General features: G+C 46.7%; 1 protein-coding gene across 1 annotated transcript in view; it reads left to right on the top strand.

The window, feature by feature from the left end:
- The first annotated feature begins 15922 nt into the window (after window positions 1–15922).
- ADRA1D (adrenoceptor alpha 1D) overlaps window positions 15923–24200 on the top strand; it is a 39505-nt gene continuing 31227 nt past the window's right edge. The window contains exon 1 of the mRNA XM_083861213.1: window positions 15923–17104. Within this exon, the coding sequence (XP_083717339.1) occupies window positions 16138–17104 (967 nt within the window). The 5' untranslated portion in view covers window positions 15923–16137. The remainder of the gene's footprint in view (window positions 17105–24200) is intronic.

Below are 24200 nucleotides of genomic sequence, written 5' to 3'. Positions count from 1 at the left end.
GAAAATCGTCCCGTTGTCTCTCTTGGAACCTTTTTTTTTTTGTTACTATCCAAATTAAAAGTGTAATAACAGGTAATAGGAACACATCAAACCCTGAAAAATCACAGAATGTGGAAATGTTAAAATAATTTCCAGTGGATTCACAGTAATGTGATTACAGACATTTTAAAAGTGTTATGTCATATTAAAATTGTTTAAGAGAGAAAAATAGTTGTTACAACCCTGACTGATTTTTATTTACAGCCTGGTGCATTCCCATCTCTGCAGGGCACTTTCCTCTTTCCCAGCAGTGAGAATTCCTGACAAATGTTCCTTGTGTGCTGCTGTCATTCATCCATTCTCCTGCATCACCCAGCTGATTATTCCTTCTGGGGCTAGAATTTTACATTTGGGCTTATTGAACATGACTTTATTTTTATCTAGATGATTTTCCCAATCCAGACAATTTTGGATTTCAGTGCTGTCCTTCTGCTTGTGCACATGGATAGCAAATGTGATCAGTCTGTAGAATTTCTAACTCATTAATAAAAGTACCTGCCCTATGGAGATTTATGCTTTTGTTTCTTAATACATCATTGTGATCTGATACTTCTCAGAGAATAGTTGTGAAGCTTTGCTATTTTCCAGTCAAATTCCAGTATGATAAATAGCAGCATTATCTAATCTTTAATTCTCAAAATTGCTTAGGACACTATTTAGTAAATAATGTCCAGACCTTAAGTCATATCTGATATCTATGGGGGTTTTTTCCCCCAATCCCCCAGGCCTACTGTTTTGTAACAAAAAAAAAAAAAAAAAAAAAAAAAAAAAAAAAAAAAAAAAAAAAAAAAAAAAAAAAAAAATTCTTTAGCATAAGTTGTCCTTAAAAAAAATTAAAAGTTTTGGCTGTTATTCATCCCTCTGTTGTCTTCTTCACCCTTACAGACTGATGATTTATTTCAAGATTATTCTGAAAACTGGAATGATGCTGACTCACTGTATTCTTCTTTCCAAAGACTGGCACCCTGTAACTCTTTTCCCACCCCAGCCCCACCCCATGTTCCCAGAATCATTTCCATAAATCTTTGGGCTATTCCAGTTACCTCCAATAATACACACAGAGGAATTTTGTCAAGAATAGATGCTTTGAAACGTCATCTTGTTTAAAAAAAAAAATAAAAATTTCAAAAAAAATTTTTTCTCTCATTTTAATCTGACTTACTGTTTCTTTTCAGTAATGTTAATTCTGACAAGTAAGTTTCTTACAATTTCCTTGAGCCATTTTCCATATTGCAATAGTCTGTACGTATTCCTTTAACAGAAATTTCCTAAGGCATTGCCAGTTCTCCTCAATTTTTCAGCTTAAAAATTCCCTTCTGAGTCTTAACTTCTTCTTCTATTTGATCAAATGCATTTTTCTGAAGACCATCATCAATATCTTGCCCTTTTTTCCTAATGCACATCCACGCTGATTTAGTCTTACTCAGATTTTCCTCTTTCTTCATGTTCTCAATCTGTTTCTAACAATTCTATTAAAAGTCATAACATCTTTTTCCTTTGTTTAGGTTTGTTTGGTTGCTTGGCTTTATTTTTTTTAGCTGCCCATCAAAAATTAGGGCCTATTAACATCCAGGGTTTTCCAGATTCTTTACACACCCTGCTGCACTCTCCTTTCCAGACATGTCAAAGAATTCCTTTCATTACCAATAGGTACCACAGTGATTAATTCAGCTAATTTTCCAGAAATGGATTCAAAGCTGCATTTCACGCTGGGAGTTGGAGGATGGTTTTGGCACTTGATGAAGATGTCATAGAAACACAGAAAGGTCTGAGTTGTAGGAGACTTTAAAGATCATTCCATCCCCTGCCATGGGCAGACACCTCCCACTATCCCAGGTTGCTCCAAGCCTCATCCAACCTGGCCTTGGACACTTGCAGGGATCCAGGGGCAGCCACAGCTTCTCTGGGCAACCTGTGGCCTCCTCACCAGTTTTTGTTAAGCAAAGAGTGAATTTTGATAAAGTCCTGCAGTTTTTTGAGTGTTTAGATGAACCATGCTCCTTTCTTCTCCTTGATTCGAATGCATCTAGCTGAAATAATATCCTTTGAGTGGGGTGTCCATAATGATTCACGGTGATTGCCAAGACTTAGAGGCAAGAACACAAAACAAATGTACAAAATTTATAAACCAGCACTGGTCAGCTTGTGTAAGAGCATTTGGATGAACATCCCAGTAATATGAGTCCTGCCTTGGCTACGTATCTCAATTCCATGACCAACACCAGGATCTGCCACTGAGGAGCCAACCCAGTTTCTGGAGAGAAGCTCCAGTGAGGCAAATCCCTCAGCTGTGTAGTTTTCCCCAATAGGAGCACACTGCTTTGAGCACATTGTTTGGAAGGATATAACCTTGCTTTGGGAAAGTCAGCAGTGCAAGAATCCACCCAAGCTGTCCAGCAGATATTTAGGAATTAAGCATGTCATATGAGGAGGAAACAACACATTTTCTAATCTCTGCCAACCGCAGGGAGATTCATCTCTCTTACATTTCTTGTCCTGAGATGATGACCACGATAAGAACTGACTTAAATCCCACAGACCTTGTTTTTGCTTGCAAATTGGCTTAAGCTCATCCTCTAATCAGGTAATTGAACCGTTTATGTGTCTTGGCTGAATCCCAGTCCGGGTTCATCTCTTATGAAATTATTCCAGGTCATTAACAAACCAGTCTGGTGATCCTGAACCAGTCATTATGGGAAAATACAACGGCCAGAAATGTGAAGAGGACCAAGGCAGGCTTCAGAAAACAGCTTTAGACTCTTCATCTTAGTCTTGGGACAGATCTGTCAGTCTGCTGCCCAGAAGATTGTCCCAGATTCCCCTCTCCTCCTTCAGCCTGGCTTATAGAGCTGAGGCTGCCATGGGGTCAGGACAATGGCAGGGCCACCTCCCTTCCTGCCAGTCCTGGCACCCACTCAGCCCATCACTCTTGTCCTAGACTACAGTTTGGAGTAGATCAGGGGACAGAAGGGGCAGCACAAGGCAGTGACACACACCATTCCTGACAGGACACTGCTGAGGTGACAATGTGGTTCACCCATGTGGCAGGGAGGCATCAAAGATGTGTGTTTTGTTGGGAAGGGCTCCCCACTGGTGATGCTCCTGGAGCTGACTTTAAAATTGTCTGTCTTGTACAGAGTCAGGGGGAGCCAGAACATGGCATGAAAACATGACACATCCTCCAGCCCATTCCCTCAGCCTACCATTGCTTTTGGCTCAGAATTTCCTGATTTATGGAGTGCCACAATGGTCTGTGCTTTCTTTTCCACTGCTGATTTTCGTGGTGCTTGTTGTTTTGCCCTATTGAGCTCTGGGCTGGTTCATAGAAATCCAGAGCATTTATGAAATTACCTATTATAGAGCCAAGAGCTCGTGGCATTTTTAGGTGCCTTGTGTGACAGGAGATAATTCCTTCAGTCCCTGAACTGACACACCTGAAGGAATTTCTCCAGCAGGATGTATCACAATGTTCTCACAACATTCAGCTTCAGTTCTTCAAGCTGCTATAAAAAAAATCCAAAATAATTTTTCCTTCATGAATCCATCCCATTGCTTTTCCAGAATTAGCCAATGCTCATGGAACTGTTCAAAACCAGTTGCCTGGACTATGAACATGAAGGGGTTTTTAAAACTAAATTTTGCCATCAGGTCCCTTCTTTCCATATGTTTTTAAGATTCATTGCATCAATACCACAGAAAGAAGATAAATTCAGGAAGAATTTCTTCCCAGAAAGGGTAGAACAGGGTGCCCAGAGAGGTGGTGGCTGCTTTCAGCATCCATGGAAATATTTGAAAAATGAGCAGTGGCACCCAGTGCTCCAGTCTGGTTGGCAAGGTGGTGTTTGCTCAAAGGTTGGACTCAATTATGGTGTCCTTTTCCAACCCTTAGGATTCTCTGAAGCCTGGTGGAAACTCAGGAGACCAGAAGTCTATTCTACATGTTATCTGAGTCCTGCTGCTTGGTCTGTAAAAGGTTGTTGTATCTCTGCTTTTCCTCCAATATTTTCATGATTCCATTTTCATGGGAAATTCTGGGGGGACGAGATTAGTGAGTCATCTCATGCAACAGCCTCACTCCTCCTCTTTCCCCAGAATGAACATGAAGAATGGCTTTGCTGGGATGACAAAAAAAGGTCTGAGGAATTTTCTCTGGCAGTGGCAACAGCCTAAGAGCAGAGCAGGTAGGTGGTCACACACCTGTATCCTCTGCTGAGTATTTACCACCTAAACTCTCACCAGAGTATCCACGTGTATTCTCCTCCTGAAGCTGGAGGCAGAGCTGATATCACAGAATCATAGAAAAGTTTGGTTTGGAAGGATCCTTAAATAACATCCCATTCCACACCCCTGCCATGGGCAGGGAAACCTTCCACTAGACCAGATTGTTCCAAAGCCCCACCTGGCCTAGAACACTTCCAAGGATGGATCATCCACAACTTCTCCTGTTATTTATCTCTGTCTTTGGTATCCTCACCAGCCCTTTTGCTCTCCTTTAATGCATTTCTTGGCAATTCTGGCTGAATTTTGCTTTAACAGCTAATCTGCAGCCAAAAGAATACCCAACCTTAGATAATCATAATTTGGCAGCTGTGCCACAGCCATCACTGTCAAGATGTGTCCACTGTGCAGGAAAATCCAGAATTTCTCACCAGTACATTTCTGCACTCAACTGTTTCATAAAATAAGAAGTGATCAGAAGTGGGCCACAGTTCTACAAAGAGATTTTCATATATTATTGTGCTCAAAATACACAATTGGGTGTTGGAGCTCTCCTAAACAAATTATTTTCCTAAGATTCAACAAGCTAATAACTCATGCTAATTTTGCTCATGTCCACCCTCTCTCCTGACCCCTCAGGACTCTCCTAATGTAACCCCAATACATGGAATTATCTGGAATGAGGAAGCATTCCTGGATGGCAAGGACCTGAATTCTGGTCTGTGTTGGCTGTTATACTCTCCATAAACAAATAGAACTTAAGGCAAACATTTGCTCCTCACACTTTCTCCAGCAAACACGGCTTCAACCATCAGGAGGGAAAAACAAACTCCATGACCAGCCTCTCAGCTTTCCACAACATCTGTGTTCATTTTTCATGTTTTATTTTCCCTGATCCTGGAAGCAAAGCAAAGCAGGAGAAAGCATTAGCATCTAACCACAGTAATTTCCTGAATTCCAGAGAACTGCTGTCAAAACCAAGGATTCACTGGCTGCTGGGACATCTGGATCAGATTACTGCACTTCCCTGTTCTCTCCTGCATCGTGGCCTGCAATCAGCTGCTGCTCCAAACCAGAAGCTGGAAAAAGATGTGTTGGGTTCCTACTGTTTTTCACTGTACTCTTACTAATTTCTCTCTGCCTCATTTTCCAGATTTCTGCCTCTAATCTGTACCATTTTCTCCCACTGGCTGTCAATGACAGCTGCTGATAACACACACTTTTCCAGAAATGTATTTTAATTCTTTTCCTCTCTGAATATTTTTATTCCAGTCTCTACTAAAAATAATGATGATATTTTTAATGATGACTGATTCTTTGACCCGTTTCAGCTCTTTATGTAGCTGATGCAAGCAGATTATTCATTGTCTTCTCCAAAGCATTTTCCATGAGTCTTTGGGGGTCACATCTTTTGTCTTATTGACTCATTAGATCTCAAAATCCCTGATCACCAAGATCAGAAAGATTCAATCGGATATGTCATTCTGAGAGTTTGCTCCTAATCATTTGCTCCTGATCTACATGTCAGACCTGGATTTCTCTTAAGAAGCCCTATGGATTAATCACCAGAAGAAACCACGACCTTACTAAATGCTGAGATGATTTTTTAAGGTCCCTTGCAACCCAAACCCAAACCTCTTTTTTTTAAGGTCCCTTCCAACCCAAACCTCTATGAATTCCAAGGAAATGCTTGAAAAGGAAAAACAGGGAGGTACATGGGATACTCCCAGGCAAAGATGGTCTCTGTTAAATGGTGGCTCTTTGTATATTGGTGTTGTCAAAATATCCTCAGACCAAATTCCAACTCTCTCAGACTTCACAACCTGCAGCCTTGAAGGGTTCAACAGGGACCATGGTGGCCCAGGAAATCTAAATGCAGAGGCAGAAAATTTGGCTCCTTTCCCTGAAGGATCTTGGTTAATACCTTTGTTTCTCTTTTTTTTTAACTGTGGGAAAATATGCAAAATATTTCTGAAATTTCTTTCCAACCCCTCTCCTTCCACGTGGAATGTATAATTTGAAAGACACACTCAGTAAATGAGGTTACCTCTCACCAGTGGGAGATGTGATCCCATTTTTGGGGTTTAGATCTACCTGGTAAGTCAGAAAATAAGATGTATGCTGCAATCACCAGGTGGTTGCTTAAAAAGTTTCAGCTTTGTGTTTAAAAATTCATCCAAGAGTGCTGCCCAAGGCCCCTTGGAACAGCAAAAAGAGGAGGAGGAGGTGACCACCTCCCCTTCTCAGCAGCCATTGGTGAGGCTGCTGAACTTCCATGGGATTTGGGAACCACATGTGTGATTCCCAAACACCATTAAAGGAAACAGGACTTGTACCAAAATGCAAAACCACCAGAGAAGAAATTTGGAAGCTGCGGCTCCGTAATGTTTCCCACCTGAAGAGCCATCCTTACCCTGGGAACTCTGACTCAAGGCAGGTCATTTAAGCTTTGCAAGGGCATCCCTGCTACATCCTTGGATGGGCATTCACCTGGAAAATACATCTGCACAGAGCCCCTGGCTCCCAAAGCAGCTGCTCTGCCAAGCTCTGGAGCCCCAGGCATGTTTTTCACTTTCTGCTGCCCCTTCTCCTCCTGCCAGCAGAAAGCCCTGCCCTGGAAGGCCAAGTTCACTGGCTGCAATGACAGAGCAGCCCAGGATCACTTGGGAACAGCTAATAAGAAACTGATGCTGCCATCCAAATACCAGAGCCATTGCAATAAGGTCATTCCTTCAGCAAAATGCCTCCTAATGGGCCTTCTCTGACCCGTTCACCTCCAGACTAGAGAGCTCTCTGTAATGAGGTTTTGCTTTTACTGGCCAGGACAAATCTCTTGTGCCCTTCTGGCTTCTAAAGCTGAAATGCAGCCCTGAAGTTACTCGAGAGCCAGGGGGAAGAGAACAAGGCAATCCCACATGTGCCCTGCTAAAAGCAAACATCTGGCTAATGCCTTCACATGGCCATTGCTATGCCTGTTGTTAAACTCATTATTCTTTTAGCTCTGTGGGTTGTAGCAGATTCAATACTCGGACCAGCAGCTAGAGACATTATTCAAATACATCTCAGATCTGGATATTTGCTCAGGTGCAATCTCTTTATTGGAAATAATATTCCCATTAACATTGGAAATAATATTCCCATTAACATCACTCAAGGGGACACTTCTTCTTGGATTAATAGGGAGATTTTCAGAACATCAGGGTTCAAGTAAAAAAAAAAAAAAAACAAACCACAAATGCATTTCTGACTTCCATGGGAATGTCAGGGGAGGCTGAGCTGATCAACAAGGTGATGAAACAGGGAAAAGATGTTCTCCTTCTGCTGTCAGTGCTGCCATAGGATTCCACTTGGCAAAGGATTCTGTTTGATCAGAAGAAAAAAGCCAGACATTAGAGAAGACATGTAACCCTCTCAACCCCTGACTGCCCAAGTTATAGAGCCAAAGAGGCCCTGAAGATTCTGATGCAGAGAGATGGCTGAGCTCAATCCAAACTTTGCTTTGAAAAGAAAACAGAGAAACCACCACCAGGGAGTAGGAGACACACAAAGCTGGTGACTGAAGACAAGGAGAAATTGTCTTCCAGGTGAACTTTTCACAGGAAGCCACCCACCCTCATGTTATGGCTGTACCTCCGCCATGTGTCCTTGCCCTCAGGTCATCAGCTCCAAGCACACATTTTATTGACTCCTAACCCAAGGTGGACATGAGCTGAGCAGCCCAGACAGGGGGTGACCTTCCTTAATGCCACAGAAATAAATGAGTCTGAGATTTATTCCTCATCCTTTACTGTTTTAGGTGGCTTAGTAAAAACAACCCAAAGCCTCATACACATTGAACCCAGATCTTTTTAATCTGTCTTGAGTTAGGTCCTAAAGTAACTCTGGTTAATTCCAACTGAAGGCAAAGTTGAGGAACACCACCCAGTTTGCAGTCTAATTTTAGTCTGAGCCTATGCCACTCATTTTTGTGCCATGTTTTAATATTTGCTTGTACTTACTTGTGTTAAATTGAAGTGTGGAAGCCTGCAAGCTCCCTGTGTTCCCTCAAGAAAGCAAACAAGCTCCTGGGAAAAATTACAATGTAGCTTGAACTTATAGAAATAGTACATATTTATTTATCTTTATGCGTCATAAAAAGAGAATTACAAAAAGGCTTAAGTCTGTTGGGCTTTATCAGAATCAAGATCATTTCCTTGGTTCTAAAGCACCCTCCTGCCTAGACTAAAACACGTGGCCAATTCACCTTCTTGCCCCACCTCTGCCAACAGAGCAACCCCTTGGGCACCCAGCATCACCCTGATGTCCTGCAGTGTCCCTGCTCCTGATGGATAAAGGCAAGTCCTCAAGCCACTGAGGATCCTCTTTGCAAATCCTCCTCTCCTCCCAACATCTCCATTTCTCTACCCAGCTCCCTGTCCATCAGAAGATCAGCTGTTGGGACAATGACTTCTTCCAGTTTTCTGGTTATCTCATGACTGACAGGATGAAACCATGTCATGACAACATCTTTGTGGGTCGTGCAAGAAGGACACAAAGCTATTAGAGAGTGTCCAAAAGAGGGCTGTGAAGATGGTGAAGGGTCTGGAGGGACCATACCAGGAGTGGTTGAGGTCTCTTGGTTGGTTTAGCCTGGAGGAGACTGAGGGGACACTCGCTGGGGTCTGCAGCTCCTCCTGAGGGACAGCTCTGATCTCTGCTCTCTGGGACAGTGAAAGGACCCAAGGGAATGGCTGGAGCTGTCCCAGGGGAGGTTGAGGTTGGATATCAGGGAAAGGTTCTTCCCCAAAGGGTGGGGAGCACTGCCCAGGCTCCACAGGGAATGGACACAGCCCCAAATCTGCCAGAGCTCCAGGAGGGTTTGGACAACACTCTGAGGCACAGGGTGGGATTGTTGGGGTGTCTGTGCAGGGCCAGAGGTTGAACTGAATGATCCTTCCAGCTCAGGATGTCTTCTGATTCCGTGAAGTCCTAGTTTGGTGTCCTTTTAGAAAAACCATTTCTCAGGCTTTTATTTATGAGCCAAAGAGTCAACCATGAGAGGCAGACCGTGACAAATCAGAGGGGCTTTGGTTCAGGGCTCATTCCATACCTGCCATTTGAAGCAGCTGATGGTCTGGATTTCTAACTGGTAGGAAAATATACAGTAATGGCAAATAAACACTGACATTTCGGTGAGGTGAAATTTTGCAAAGAAACAAAACTGCCAACAGAAATATTTTTGTGTGATAACAGAGCAATTCTTTGTTGCAATTTTGACCTTTTGTAGCATTTTTATTTATATATTTGGTTCTGCTGTGATTTATCTTTTATGCTGTTATTTATTTCATTCTATACGTCAGCGACTGCCCTTTTTACATCGTCATTAGCAATTTTTCTGCTCATTGCTAATTCTTCTAGTAATTCTGGAGTAATTTGCCTTATGTTTTGCTCATTCCTCCCTGAAAAAAAAAAAAAAAAAAGTGCTTTGCAATGTGGATCTAAAATGCTCTGCCTGGTATTGGAGTGTTTTATTATATGGCTTTTAACAGAGCAAAAGGCAAAAGAAAGAACATCCCTGAGGAATGCTTCATTTTGAACACATCAACATTCCCACTGAAATAACAAACACGTCCCACCAGCCCTATAAACCACACTTTATCTGTTTGTTCTATCTACCCATCCCACCTGCCTCGGCCTCCCAGACAGCAGCATGGCACTCAGAGCTCTTCCCCTTCCACACAACAACTCCAGCCTCTCTCCTTGGCTCCTGCCCACTGGATCAGGCTGGGACAGAGACGTGGGGTGGAGGTCTGCACCTCCTGAATGCCAACACTCCTTGTGGGTCCATAGGCACCCATAGCTGATGGTCTGGAAGATGCTTTACCACCTCATTTTATGCCCTGAAAGGTGCTTTCCCACTCCATTTTATCCCCCTTTTTTTTGGAGTTTGGAGGGGCTCCAATTTGCCTCAGCCTCGCTCCTCCACTTGCTGTGTCAGTCCTGGCACCCAGGAAACCAAAATAATTTCTGGTCCTCAGAGAGGTCACTGTAAATCACAGCATGGAATCTGCCAAAGCACCTTCCCTGCACTAAGAGCCTGGTCAGAAAGGAATTTATGTGTTTGATAATTCTTTTCCCAAGGGAGGGCATTGAGAGCCCACCTGCACTGCTGCATCCAGCTCTGGGTTCCTCTGTGCAGGGAAGATGTGGACTTGTTATAGGGGGTCCAAAGGAGACCACAGAGATTCTCCAAGGGCTGGATCACCCCTGCTATGGAAACAGCCTGAGAGATTTGGGATTGTTCAACCTGGAGAGGCTTAGAGCCCCTTCCAGTAACTCAAGGGGCTCCAAAGGCAGCTGGAGAGGGAAATTGGACAAGGGATGGAGGGACAGGACACAGGGAATGGCTTCCCACTGACAGAGGGCAGGATTAGATGGGATATTGGGCAGGAATTGTTCCCTGTGAGGTGGGGAGGCCCTGGCACAGGGTGCCCAGAGAAGCTGTGGCTGCCCCTGGATCCCTGGAAGTGTCCAAGGCCAGGTTGGATGAGGCTTGGAGCAACCTGGGATAGTGGAAGGTGTCCCTGCCCATGGCAGGGGGTTTGGGATGAGATGATTTTCAGGTTTCTTCCAACTCAAACCATTTGGTTATTATTATTCTTTTTTTTTTTCTTTTTTTCTTTTTTTAAGTCAGTTGCTCCAAAATTAAATTAAAAACCGGTAAGAGGAAGGTAATCAATTGCTCCCTTCATCAGCTGGCAAGGAGCAAAGAAAGTTTAGACTAGACCAGAAATCTTCCAACCAAGAGGACAGGGAGTCCATTGAAGGAGGAGAAAGCCACCAGGACGGGAGGTTTTGGAAAAGGCAAATCCAGATCTCCATGGTCCTTCCCATGTGTGTTCTAGGATCAAAGCACTTGAGTAGGGGAGCAAACAGTTAAAAACCAAACCATACCCAGAGCAGCCACATTCACATGAAAAGGAGAAAAATGGGGAAAAGTAGTAAATGTAGTAAGATGTGATAGTGGCTGGGATGGTTTGTGGGAGCAGGAAGGCAAAGGAAAAGGGAATTGCTATCCATGTCTGAGCAGGTTTAGATATCATTACAAGATGCTCAAAGTTTCTTTTCCTCCACCTTTATCATTCAGTTTAAAAAAAAAAAGTTATTTCCTTTTCCTTCCCGCCTCATTTATTAAGCCATAAACATTCACAGCATAGCCTGACTTATTCTAGACTTAAATAAAATTGCAAGAATACAAAACCACCAACAAAACATGCGTTCATCACAAAAAACTTCACTTACATCAACAGAAAGAATTCACCCCAACAAAGTCAAAATAACTTCTTAGAATCATTTAGGTTGAAAAAGAATAACATCACAACACCAACAAATGTGGAGAATTTATGCACACCTCACTCCTTATTCACAATTAAAATCAAAACTCCCCACATTTCTAATGCTCTGCAATTGCCCACTCCAGGTTTTGCCCATTGCATCTCCCAGTTATTGTCCTGATCTCAAATTTCGACAGATCTCCCATGTTTGGAAAAAAAAAAGGTGCAGCAGAACAGGTTTGAACCATCCCTTGCAATCACTTTTAGCTCATTTTTAATATGTTTGAAGACCTTGGAGCAGCACAGGAGCCAGCAGATCTGAACATGACCTCAGAGGGACAAGCAGTGAAGACTGATCTTGGCTTTCCAGAGGATTTTTGGGTACCCTGGCGAAGGCAAGGCAAACCCACCTTTACAATCAATTAAATATTACGAGTTTGCCACTATTCTGCATTAGCTGTGAGCAGGATGCATTTCTCCCAGCTCTGGAGCCAGGGGATGCTGCAGGCAGATGCACCATGGATAATTTTCCTTTGCAGAGCAAGGGTACAGTCACAGAACCATTATTTGGGTTGGAAAGGACCTTAAAGGTCATTTATTTCCAACCCCCTGCCATGAACAGGGACACCTCCCACACAGAGTACCACTCTCCTTGTATAAAGCCCAGAGTGTTTGCAAATGTTGATAAAAATCTTTTTAAGCTCTGGTGCTTTAAAGCAAAAAAAAAAAAAAAAAAAAAAAGAAAAAAAAATCCTCTCCAATATTGGGCATAACATGTAATTGCAGCATGACAAACACTGTTCACCAGGTGTGACTATGTGTCCTTTTATCTATCTGTTCATATCACCAAATGGCCCCACCTAAATCCCAGGACAACCTCTGGCCCAAAAAGGTAGAAAAAGAGGGAGGAAAGGGATGAAAGGCATCAAGAGGGAAGAGCTGTACCTCAGACATCTCTGTATGTGTTTACCTCAAATTCCCCCATGCAGACCTACCCCAACACTTTTATTTGGGTTTAAGTGCATCAGTACAAACCTGCTCCTCATTAGTTTAAATTAACCATAATGGCCCTGATTCGGAGAGAAACAAGATGAAAAGCAAGAGGGTGACTGACAGGATGAGTCTGTGAGCTCTGATGTGCTTTAGCTGAGCTGCAGTGACAGCACAGGATGTGATTTCTCCCTGCCCTGGTGGGGAGGGCAGAGGCATCAGTGCAACCTCAAGGGTTTCCTGTGTGTTTGGGGCAGATGTGGCAGCTCCCAGGCTCTTACCTCCACCAAAAATTCACCCTTCTGCTCTCCCATCCCATCCTTGCACCCCATTCAAACCCTGCAGTCCATGTCAAACCTCTCAAACCCTGCAGTCCATGCCAGCTCAAACCTCTCAGCAACAGGGCCAAGTTGTGTTTGGAGACATCAGGAGAGGAGGAGAGCTCACCCAGGGAGGGCAGGATCAGGGCAGACGCAAAATTTTTATCCCAATGAACCTCTCTTTCCTTCCTACGTGGTTAAAATCCTGCTGTACATGAGAAGCTTCACTCAAGCCCTCATTTTGGAGAGAGGCACATGTTTTCTTTATCTCTGGGTGTCGCTGGATAGATTAGATGAGATATATTTATCTCCACAGCAATCTGTGTTGCTGCAAAGATAGGGCTGCAAAATTCCACGGGATGAGATCTTCCCATGCTGAGTTTAGCATCCCAGTAAGAAACAATCCCTCATTTTGGTGGCTGACATGTTTTCATCAAAACATAAGGAAAATGAACTTGACCTCAAGTGTTGGGTGTTTGGGCTCATGTTATTTGGGATTTTTTTCTTAAATTCACATTAAAAAAAAAGCTGTTAAGTGTTTGTTGGGTGGGTTATTTTAAGCAAAACCATCCTTATGAACATTTTCCTTGAGTAGTATTTATTCATATTTTCTTGTATTTTCAAGTTTTCTCGTTCTCAGCAGGGCCAAAAACCCAGCTTAAGGAAGTTGGGTGAAATCTTAAGGGAGAAAAAAGTGCATGAAAGAAATGAGGAAAATCAAAAATGTGTCATTTCCTGCAATGATTATCAAGGGAAATAAAGGAATAAATAGGCTATAATATTTTTTGTCCACTCTCATACCCAGTGAATCTACAGGCCTCCCATGCTCTGACAGCACCAGTTCAATCATCCCACTGTTCACTTGACCTGCCCTTTAAAATAACTATTTTTTAAAGGAAAAAAAAGTTTAAAAATCACAGATAAACACACTCTGAGGAAATATTTCCTGTGTACAGTAGAAAGAAGCTGAGGGAAAGCCCCTGTTCACCAGCGGGGTCAGTCCCCATCTCAATGTATGGAGGCACTGGGAGGAAACCAGTGTAAACAGGATCTGCTTTTATCAGTGGGAAAAAAAAAAACAACCCTAGCCCTGTTTAAATGAGCCAGAAATATGTGCCTATATGTTATAGTCACAAGCTGCCATGTCCAAGCTGCAGGGTTCAGTCATGGAACATGGAGCTGTCCCCAAATGCAAGACCCTGACTGTCCCTTCTGCTTTGGCAAGGAGCTCATGAGGGAATTGGCTGCACCCCGAGCAGGATGCCTGGGCTGGGGGTGTCAGGACTGGGAGAAAAGGGTTTGGCATGGGAAGGATGCTTGATGGAAGCCCTGGATGCAGGACCATAACACAAACCTGGCAAGGCATCCTTTTGGTGGGATGCTGGGGCTGGGGCTGAACTGTCAGACTGGCAGGGCCAGTCTCCTGATGAGATGCTGGGGCTGGGGGGGACAGGAGAGCTGTGCACAGAATCCTCCTGGTGGGATGTTGGGGCTGGGGGAGACATGCCAACCCTATAGGACATCCTTGTGGTGGGAAGCTGGGAGAGAGGCATGTCAGACAGGCAGGGCATCCTCCCGGTGGGATGCTGGAGCTGAGAGAGGACATGCCAGCCTGGCAGGGCACACTCCCGGTGGGATGCTGGAGCTAAGGGAGAACATGCCAGCCTGGCAGGGGACACTCCCGGTGGGATGCTGGAGCTAAGGGAGGACATGCCAGCCTGGCAGGGCACACTCCCGGTGGGATGCTGGAGCTAAGGGAGGACATGCCAGCCTGGCAGGGCACACTCCCGGTGGGATGCTGTGGGGGGGCCCGGCACGGGGGGTGTCCGGCGGGACGGGACATCCCGCGCTGTCCCCGCAGCCCCCGGACCCGGCGCCGCGGGCAAACCCTGCGCTCTGCTGCCCTCCGGCGGTGACGGGCGGGAGCGCCGCGCCCCCGGGACTGCGCCCCAGGGCTGAGGGACCCCCTGGGGCTGAACCCTCTGCTGAGTGACCCTCCGGGGGATGTTCCCCAATGCTGAGTGACCCTCCTGGGGCTGAACCCCACTGCTGAGTGACCCTCCGGGGGCTGAACCCCACTGCTGAGTGACCCTCCGGGGGCTGAACCCTCTGCTGAGTGACCCTCCGGGGGCTGTTCCCCAATGCTGAGTGACCCTCCGGGGGATGAACCCCACCACTGAGTGATCCTCCTGAGGAGGAACCTCACTTCTGAGTGACCCTCCTGGGGCTGTTCCTCATTTCTGAGTAACCCTCCAGGGGCTGCTGAGTGATCCTTTCTGGGGCTGATCCCCAGTGCTGAGTGACCCTCCTGGGGGTGCACCCCACTGCTGAGTGACCCTCCTGGGGCTGAACCCCACTTCTGAATGTTCTTCCTGGGGCTGCACCCCAGTTGTGCAAGACCCTCCCTGGGGGCTACACCCCAGTGCTGCGAGACCCCCGAGAGCTGCACCGCAGTACTGAGTGACACTTCTGGGGCTGCACCTCAGTGCTGCGAGACCCCCGAGAGCTGCACTTCAGTACTGAGTGATCTTCCTGAGTCTGCACCCCAGTACTGAGTGATCTTCCTGAGTCTGCACCCCAGTACTGAGTGACCCTCCCGGGGGCTGCCTCCTCCCAGAGCGTGCCTGGACCCCCTCCATCACCATCTCGCCTGGACCCCCTCCATCATCTCTCTTCTCCCCGCCTGTTCAGCTGCCGGCTCCGCTGTACCCCGGGCTCGCCTCGTCCTGCAAAGCAGCGCTGCCGCTGCCGCTGCCGCCTCCTCCTCCTCCTCCTCCTCCCCGGCGGCACCTGACGCGGGGTCCCTCCCGCCCGCCCCCGGCCGGTCCGGCCCCTCCCGCCGCCGCCGCTCGGAGCGCGAAGCCGCGGAGGCGCCGGGCGCTGCCGGCCGTGCCCAGCGCAGCCCCCGGAGCATGAGAGGGCGGCGGGGGGGCTCTGACCGCGCTGCCCCCCCGGGCGGGCCGGCGGCGGGGCTGAGCCTCGGGGACAGCGGGGACAGCGGGGACAGCGGGGACGGGGGGCAGAGCGGGCGGACGGCGTGAAGCGGGCGGGGGGCGACGGGCGGGCAGCGCGTCCTGCCCTCCCTCCCTCCTTTTCTCTCTCTCCATCCCTCCATCCCTCCATCCCTCCAGCCCGGCCGGGGGAGCGGGGTGCGGAGCGCGTCTTGGCGGGGGCTGCCGGCCGGGGATGATGCCGGGGGAGCTGCGCCTCGGCACCGCTTTCTCCTCGCCCTCGATGGAGCCCGGACTTTCTCTACAATGACTTTCCCCGAGCTGAGCAATGGCAGCTTGAGTGGGAACCGGACGGGACAAGGCAGCCAGAGCGCTGCCAACCGCTCCTGGGGGCTGCAAGGGGAGGAGACCCCCGAGGGCAACGGCACCACGCTGACTTTCGCCTTGGATGTGCAGGCGGTGGGCGTCGGGGTCTTCCTGGCCGTTTTCATCCTCTCGGCCATCGTGGGGAACATCCTGGTCATCCTGTCGGTGGCTTGTAACCGGCACCTGCAGACGGTCACCAACTACTTCATCGTCAACCTGGCCATCGCCGACCTGCTGCTCAGCACCACCGTGCTGCCCTTCTCGGCCACCCTGGAGGTGTTGGGCTTCTGGGTGTTCGGGCGCATCTTCTGCAACATCTGGGCAGCGGTGGACGTGCTGTGCTGCTCTGCCTCCATCATGAGCCTGTGCATCATCTCCGTGGACAGGTACATCGGCGTCAAGTACTCCCTCAAGTACCCCACCATCATGACCGAGAGGAAGGCGGGGGTCATCCTCGTGGTGGTGTGGCTCTCCTCCATGGTCATCTCCATCGGGCCGCTGCTGGGCTGGAAGGAGCCGCCGCCGCCGGATGAGAGCATCTGCAGCATCACTGAGGAGCCCGGCTATGCCCTGTTCTCCTCCCTCTTCTCCTTCTACCTGCCCCTCATGGTCATCCTGGTGATGTACTTCAGGATTTACGTGGTGGCCAGGCGGACCACCCGGAGCCTGGAGGCCGGGGTCAAGAAGGAGAGGAACAAGTCCATGGAGGTGGTGCTGCGCATCCACTGCCGCAGCGTGCTGGAGGAGCCTCTCTCCAGCACCCGGAGCAAGGGGCACAACTTCAGGAGCTCCCTCTCCGTGCGGCTCCTCAAGTTCTCCCGGGAGAAAAAAGCAGCCAAGACTCTGGCCATCGTCGTGGGTGTTTTCATCCTCTGCTGGTTCCCCTTCTTCTTCATCCTGCCTTTTGGTAAGTGACCCCATCCCGGCTCTGCTGCCTGGGGGTGAACCCTTGGGGACTTGCTCCTTGGGACAAACTTTTCAGGACAAAATTCATGCATGGAAATGAGGGATAGGTGACTGAGAGGTGAATAAAGAAGTGATGAATTAATTCAATTAATTAACACTTATTCAATATTTATTAAGCAAAGTCATATAATCAATCAAAGTAGATAGCAAATGAATAAAATAGCAGCATAATAAGTGCTTTAATTAATTCATTTTGCGTTCAGCATTTTAACTAACGAAGTTCAGGCTTAGGAGGGAGCAGCTCTGTTTCAAACAGGCTGTTCTATGGCACAGTGGTCTCCAAACAGTTTTGCTATCTTCTCATTATCCCAGTTTGGAAACTGCATCTGGATATGCCCCTGTGGGTCCAAGGCTCCCACCTCTGTTGGAGATGAGTGAGGTTTTATCCCTCCAAGGAGTGTGTCAGAGCCTGAAGCACAAATCTTGACTTCCTGGGTTGCTGTTGTTGTGCAGGGACCTAAAGCAGGACCAGGTATTATCCATAAGAGTGATGTGTGAAGATCCCTTGTGGTTTTCCAGGACTGATCCACCACCCCCAGGGCCCTGCTGTAGTGCCCGTGTGCTCATTTAGGGTTGTCTCACGAGTTGTGTCTGAAGTTTTGGCAAGTTGTTTGTGAAAAGGATGCTCCCTCCTGTGTGCAGGGGAGGCTGAGCAGGCACAGAGCCCACCAGGCTCTGTGTGATGTCCAGAGCAACATCCCTTTCCAGCACTGCTGGCACAGGATGTGCAGAGAAGCCAGTGCTCCTCATCCTGACAGCAGGCACCCAGCTCAGGGGACCTGATTAACCCTCTGGAATGCTGTAGCTAAACCTGGAGCTGGGAAGAAAGAGATTAAAATAATTCCTGAGTGTCAGCAACAGCAGCAGCCTTTGCACAGAGCTCGGCAAAGCAGAGAGGTCTGTCATTCCATCTGCCAGCTGGAACCCACGTGTCCCACAGCCCACGGGGGACTTGTGTCCCACCAGCCCTGCGGCCAGGGGAACATTCATTACAGCTGGGGCTGCACTTTTTCTCAGGATTTTTCAGATCCTCTTGCTCGGGGCTGCCTCTCAAGTCAGTGGGAACAGCATCGTGACTGCAGGACAGATTTTGACCTGCCGAGGCTTTGAGCTCCCTCCAGCACTGAGGCTGTTTCCCTGGGCTGTGTCTCCAGGGACAGCTGGAGCCCAGGGCTGTGGGACACCCTCCAGTGGGATAATCCTCTGGGATCAGTGGTGCCTCAAGAGCTGAGGTGTCCCTGGAGTGGTGAATCAGGGCTGTGCGTGTCTGCTCTCACCGTGCTGCTCTCTGGTTCCTCTTTGCTCCAGGGTCTCCCTGTGGGTGAGGGTGGTGTTTGGGGGATTTGGCTCAGCTCTCCACGGGGCTGAAATCATTTCTGTGAGGAATTTTCATCCTGTTGGGAGCGTTGCAGTTGATGGTATAACTCAGGCAGGGAGCAGTAGGGCTGCACTGAACTCCTCTACCTGCAAGACCCAGGATGAATTATCCCATTTGACCACGCCTCAGTTTCCCTTTCAGTGATCAGATCTATTGGGGGAAAGGGAGGGGAGGTGGTGTAAACCTGCAAATAAACAGTTTGGGAATTGTGGGGCTCAGGGAGATGCCAGTACTTAAAGGCTGAGCTCTCTGAGCAACCCCATACTGATACTCCCTTCCTTGGCCAACCAGGGCAGGAACCAGCTCCAAACCTCATTTGCACCTTTACACCTTAAAATCACAAAATCATGGAATGATTTGGGATGGAAGGGACTTTAGAGATCATCTAGTTCCAACCACCTGTCAACCTTCCAGCTAATGAAGCTGGAAATCAGGATCCTGTTCCTCTGAGTTACTCCCAGTACTTTTAACTAGAGAAGGAACATCAGGCAAATACTTTTCAGTGGAAAAAAATAATTTTATTTTGTTTTACCATACCTGTTCTGCCTTGAAACCCTTGAGCCAGCTTCTCTGCTGATGTAAATCAGAGAAGTCAAAGGAGGCACCAGCTAAAAATCCAAACTTCATTCTTTAGGTACCTCCCATTTGCTTCCTCGGAGCACACAACTGGCCAAGTCCTTTATAAACACAGCTTTGATCTTTACTTCCTGCCATATTATATGTATAATATAAACACAGAAAAAGTTCATTTATTTTATGACTAAAAAATATTCTGCCTCTGATTTCCCCACCCCTTTATTAATTGCAATTTCCTATTCAAATATAAGAATCATTCAATGCTGTCAAGAAGGGAACAGAAACTTCTAATCTTCTATTTTACGGCTCAGGAGACAGGTCTGAAACTTGCAGAAATCAGTAAATTTTACTGTAAATCTACAAACTGAAACATGCTGGGGCCAACTGTGCTGAACAGGAGGTTGTAAGTCGTAAATGTGAATGGGTTTTATTCATTCCATTAGACAAAATTAGGTGAAAGAATTCGGGACCAACTGAAAGTTATATTGACACGCATTTTAAATGAAAGTGAAACTCCTATGAAAAACAAAATAACTTTCAATTGAAGAGCAATGCATTGTTTCAACTTGAGTAAATGGAAATTTATTAAAATTCAGAGACATTTCAAATTGAGCCTTCAAAACGCATCAAAGTAAAATGAACAAGTTATCTATTTCCTTCTGAAAACATCGAAATGTTTTGACTTCTTTTTCTCTCTCTTTGACATGAATTTGCAAGAAGCTGTCGTTGAGTCACACTGATCACTGATGTCTGATTAAAATTTGGGGTAAAATTAAATTTTTCAAGTGACAAAAGACTCTCAGCTCCACTTAAAAGTCCTCCAGCACTCCAAAACTTCCGTATTTATGCCGTGCTCGGTGTCTCTGAGTCTGCACACATCCTCACCACTCTCTGCAGAGTAGCTCCCATATTAGTTACACAGGAGTAAAATTCATCACATCAGTGCCAATAAGCCAAAATAACCCAAAATTTCAAATAACAAGAGCTGTGTGTGCACTAAATGCCGTCAGCCATTTCTCCGTGCTCAAATAATCTACAATGATTTTTTTTTTCTTTAAATCAGCTCAAACTCCCCGATACTGCCACAGCCCGTTCATCAGCTGAGTAATTTAACTCCCTCTTGGGTGTGTGGTCACAGTCCCTGAGCATGGGATGCTATCACCAGGAGTTTAAATACAATTAACAGCTTCTGTGGCTAATGAGGATCTTTAGCACTGGGTTGTTCAACCCAAGATGAAATCCCAGTTTGTAGCTCGTGTTTGGGTTGTGTCTTTGCCAAGTGTGGAGAGCAGTGGAGCTCTCCTGGGCTGTTGTCTGGGGATGCTGGGAGGTGGTTCTGGGGTTTGTGGCAGGGTTCCTGTTCCCTGAGCAAACACCTGCCAAGAGAATTTTAACTGGAGACTTTTCAGAGATGTAGGGCCAGGAGTTTAAGGCTGGTTTGTAGCATAGGGTTCATCTCCCTTTGGTTGCCTCAGGCCATGGAGATGCTCCAAGGGCTGATTCCCCTCTGCTCTGGAGCCTGGCTAGGAGAGTTGGGGGTGTTCACCTGGAGAGGAGAAGGCTCCAGGGAATCCTCAGTGCCTAAAGGAGGCTTAAAAAAGGAGGCAGAATGACTTTCTTATATGGGCAGAAAGTGATAGGACAAGGGGCAGTGTTTAGAAACTGCCAGAGGAGAGGGTTAGGTGGGATATTGGGAAGAAATTCCTCCCTGTGAAGGTGGGGAAGCCCTGGCACAGTGTTCCCAGAGAAGCTGGGGCTGCCCCTGGATCCCTGGAAGTGTCCAAGGCCAGGCTGGAGCAACCTGGGCTAGTGGAAGATTGTCCCTGCCCATGGCATGGGTGGTGCTGCTGGTCCCTTCCAACCCAAACTATAGCATGATTCTATGACTACAAAAACATCCAGGCACAACTAACGAGCTGATGGCATCTGCACTGCAGGTGTTTGCAGAAAAGTGGGATATATCCTAATCTGGATTTTTTACTCTATGGTATCTGAGGGCTTCTTCAACCTTAACAGTTCTGTGACTCTACAGAGTCTTCATTGGCTCTTTTGCTAATGGAAAATCCTGTTAAAAGTTGGATGTTGGGTTTGTCCTTGCAATAGGACACCTATGCCAGGTGGTCAGGGAACCAGAACACCGTACAGGTACACAGTCACCTGCTTTCTCAAACCTGATCCAAAAGGAAGTAAATAAGAATAGGGGGAAGGATGGGGACCTGATTCCCATCACTCTTCATCTGGGGAACACCTGAAGTCAACGTGAGTCCTCAGACAGGACCATCCCAGGAGTGGAGGTCAAGACCTTCTCCATCAGCACCTCAGATGGATCTAGGAGGAAACAGCCATGCCTTGAGGTCAAGGATGGACTCGCTGGTACCCAGGATGGTGATTTATGTACCTCAGTGCCTGTGTTTTTTAAGCATGTTCTTTCTAATCTGAGCTCCCATGGTGGGCTCCCATCTTTGTTATTCTTTGGATTTGGTCAGAAATCAAGACTGGTGTGAGAAAGAAAGGCAGTGAGAAATGAGGGAACACTATAGTTACTTCCACACAAGGGTGAAGGCCGCAACCCAAGGCTCCCTTCACCCTGTCCATCCACAAGCAGCAGGTTACCCAGACAAGGAATGCCTGAAGAGATCCCTGAGCATGGATAAAAACCCTCCAGACTGACAGGCTAATATTTGCCCTGGGTTGGTGGCTGGCTGTGTTTGCAGTGGAAGCTGCTGCTCATTTCCAGGTATGATTCAGAAAAACAGTGAACTGGCTTTTCCACCTTCACCCTGAAGGAAAGGCAGCTGCTAAACCAGCCAGGCTCTGAAAGGTCTCCTTCGAGCCAAAATATGAATATATTTTTAGCTGCTGTTTGACATAGGGCAGGAGGCCTTTCACAAAGTGTTTTGCAGAGCTGTAGCAGTGCTCAACTTCAGGAAGTACCACTTGTAAAATAAATGATGGGGAAAATACTGTGAAAGTGCATTTTAAATCTGTTCTGGTAGAAATGGAGAATCTAATTTTACTCTGATAAAAGAGCCTTTATCATCATTTCCTAATAGGAAAAGGGCTTATGTTATCACTCTGTGCCTGTGATGAACTCACCACCTGATGAACTCTTTTGTGATGGAATCACAGAACAGTTTGGGTTGGGAGGGACCTGAAAGTTCATCTCATTCCACCTCCTGCCACCCCTCTTCCACTAGAGCAGGTTGCTCCGAGCCCCATCCCCTCTCCTGACCTGGTCACACTGCTCTGGATGGAGCCCATCATCAACCCCAGTCGCATTTGAAAAAGTGCTAAAAATGCTCTAACACCCCTACTTCCTATAAAAATGGACAGATGGGTAAAGGACTGAAAACTTCTATACTCTCCCTCACAGAAGGAAGGTTCAGAGCGAGCTCAGCACTCAGTTAGACATCAGAAAATACTAAAAATCTGCCACAAGACACAATCCCAGGATAAAAGTACATTTAATTACTTTGATTGTCAGGGCAGTTCCTTGTATTTCCTGGAATTTTCTGAGTTGGAAAAGGTGGAAGTGGCAGAACTGATGTAGAAAAAGGAATGCAAATTGCTCTGGAATAATTATCAATGGCCCAGAGCATCAGATCAAACTGGAACAAGAGCAGTTGGGATGAACCATTCCATCTGCCACACGTTCCCTGTTGGTCCTGGTTCACAGAAACCATACAGTGATTAAAAACACCAGCAAAGACACAGGGCCTCAAAAGCTGCTGGTACCAAGCTCTGGTTGGATTAATTGAACATCATCCAAGGCAACAGGCACCACAGGATGTTCTCATCAAATGGGCTCATGCCAAATTACCATAAATTCATTAAATTATAGGGGATGGATGGATGGATGGATGGATGGATGGATGGATGGATGGATGGATGGATGGAGGGATGGATGGAGGGATGGATGGATGGATGGATGGATGGATGGATGGATGGATGGATGGATGGATGGATGGATCTTCCTTTCTCCAGAAGAAAACACTTGGCCCAAAAACATTCCTGAACCATTTCAAGACTATTGTTAATGCTTTAAGTGAGGGGAAATCCATTGCTTTCCCTAACAAATTTTGCTTTTGGTTAAGCAGCCCCCAGATGTTATTTCTGCTTCTCTTTTTCCCACTCAGAGTGTCTGCAGTAGCATCAGGGCTGTATAGCAGCCTGCCAGAGTGTCATTCTTGGGGTGTGACAACAGGGATGTGTGCAGTGGGAAAGGCACAGGGACACGTGGGGATGTGCAACCCACTGGGATAGCACTGGGGGAACAGTGGATTTGACCTGCAGGGACTGTGTCTGACTTGAGAAATTCAGCAGAAAAACAACCAGGGAGCTGGGTTTCCCTCCAGAGAAAACACATTCCCATCCTGCAAGAGGGTACAGGAGAGAATTACAAGTAGGCACATGGATAACAAGCCTATGAGTAAATTATGCACCCAAACCATTAGTGTTGATTCCCTCCACATGCCTGAGTGCAGAAGGCACCAGGGTGCAGAAAACCAGGGAAACACTCCGTATTTGTTTGGAAATAATCAGCCAGAAACAATTATTTGGAGCCCAAGTGTTTCCTACCCATTACCTCTGTGGGAAGGCAGATGTGGACAGAGGGGCTCTGTGCAGTTTTTGCTGTTATTACAAGTCTCATTCTGGACTTCATATAATGATTTGGACACCCAAATTTGAATATTTGCTCTGCTTCTGCCTGGCCAAAGCAATACAGTGATTTGGAGTAGGACCCAGATATTCCATGACTTGTGTGTGTAAGGGGTTATTCTGCTTCAAGTCCACCCTCTACACCACCAAATAAAACTATTTAAAGCCAAATGTCCATTTTTATATGGCAGAGTCCTGACGCATCTGGAGGCTGTTGCTATAAGGAGTGTACCACAAACAGGGAAAAAATAGACCCTGAAAAACTTGAAACTACTGGGATTCAGTGAGTAAAATATTACAAAATCTCTCAACAGGAGTTTGGGAACCAATACCAGAATACACCACATAACAGTAAATTCATCTATATTAATCTGAGTTTGATGGCTTTATTATATTTGACAAAACAAGTGTATTTCCTTGGGAA

The sequence above is a fragment of the Zosterops lateralis genome (assembly GCF_965231275.1).
Source record: "Zosterops lateralis genome assembly, chromosome: 5".
Taxonomy (NCBI): Eukaryota; Metazoa; Chordata; class Aves; order Passeriformes; family Zosteropidae; genus Zosterops; species Zosterops lateralis.
This window is presented reverse-complemented; position numbering and strand designations above follow the sequence as displayed.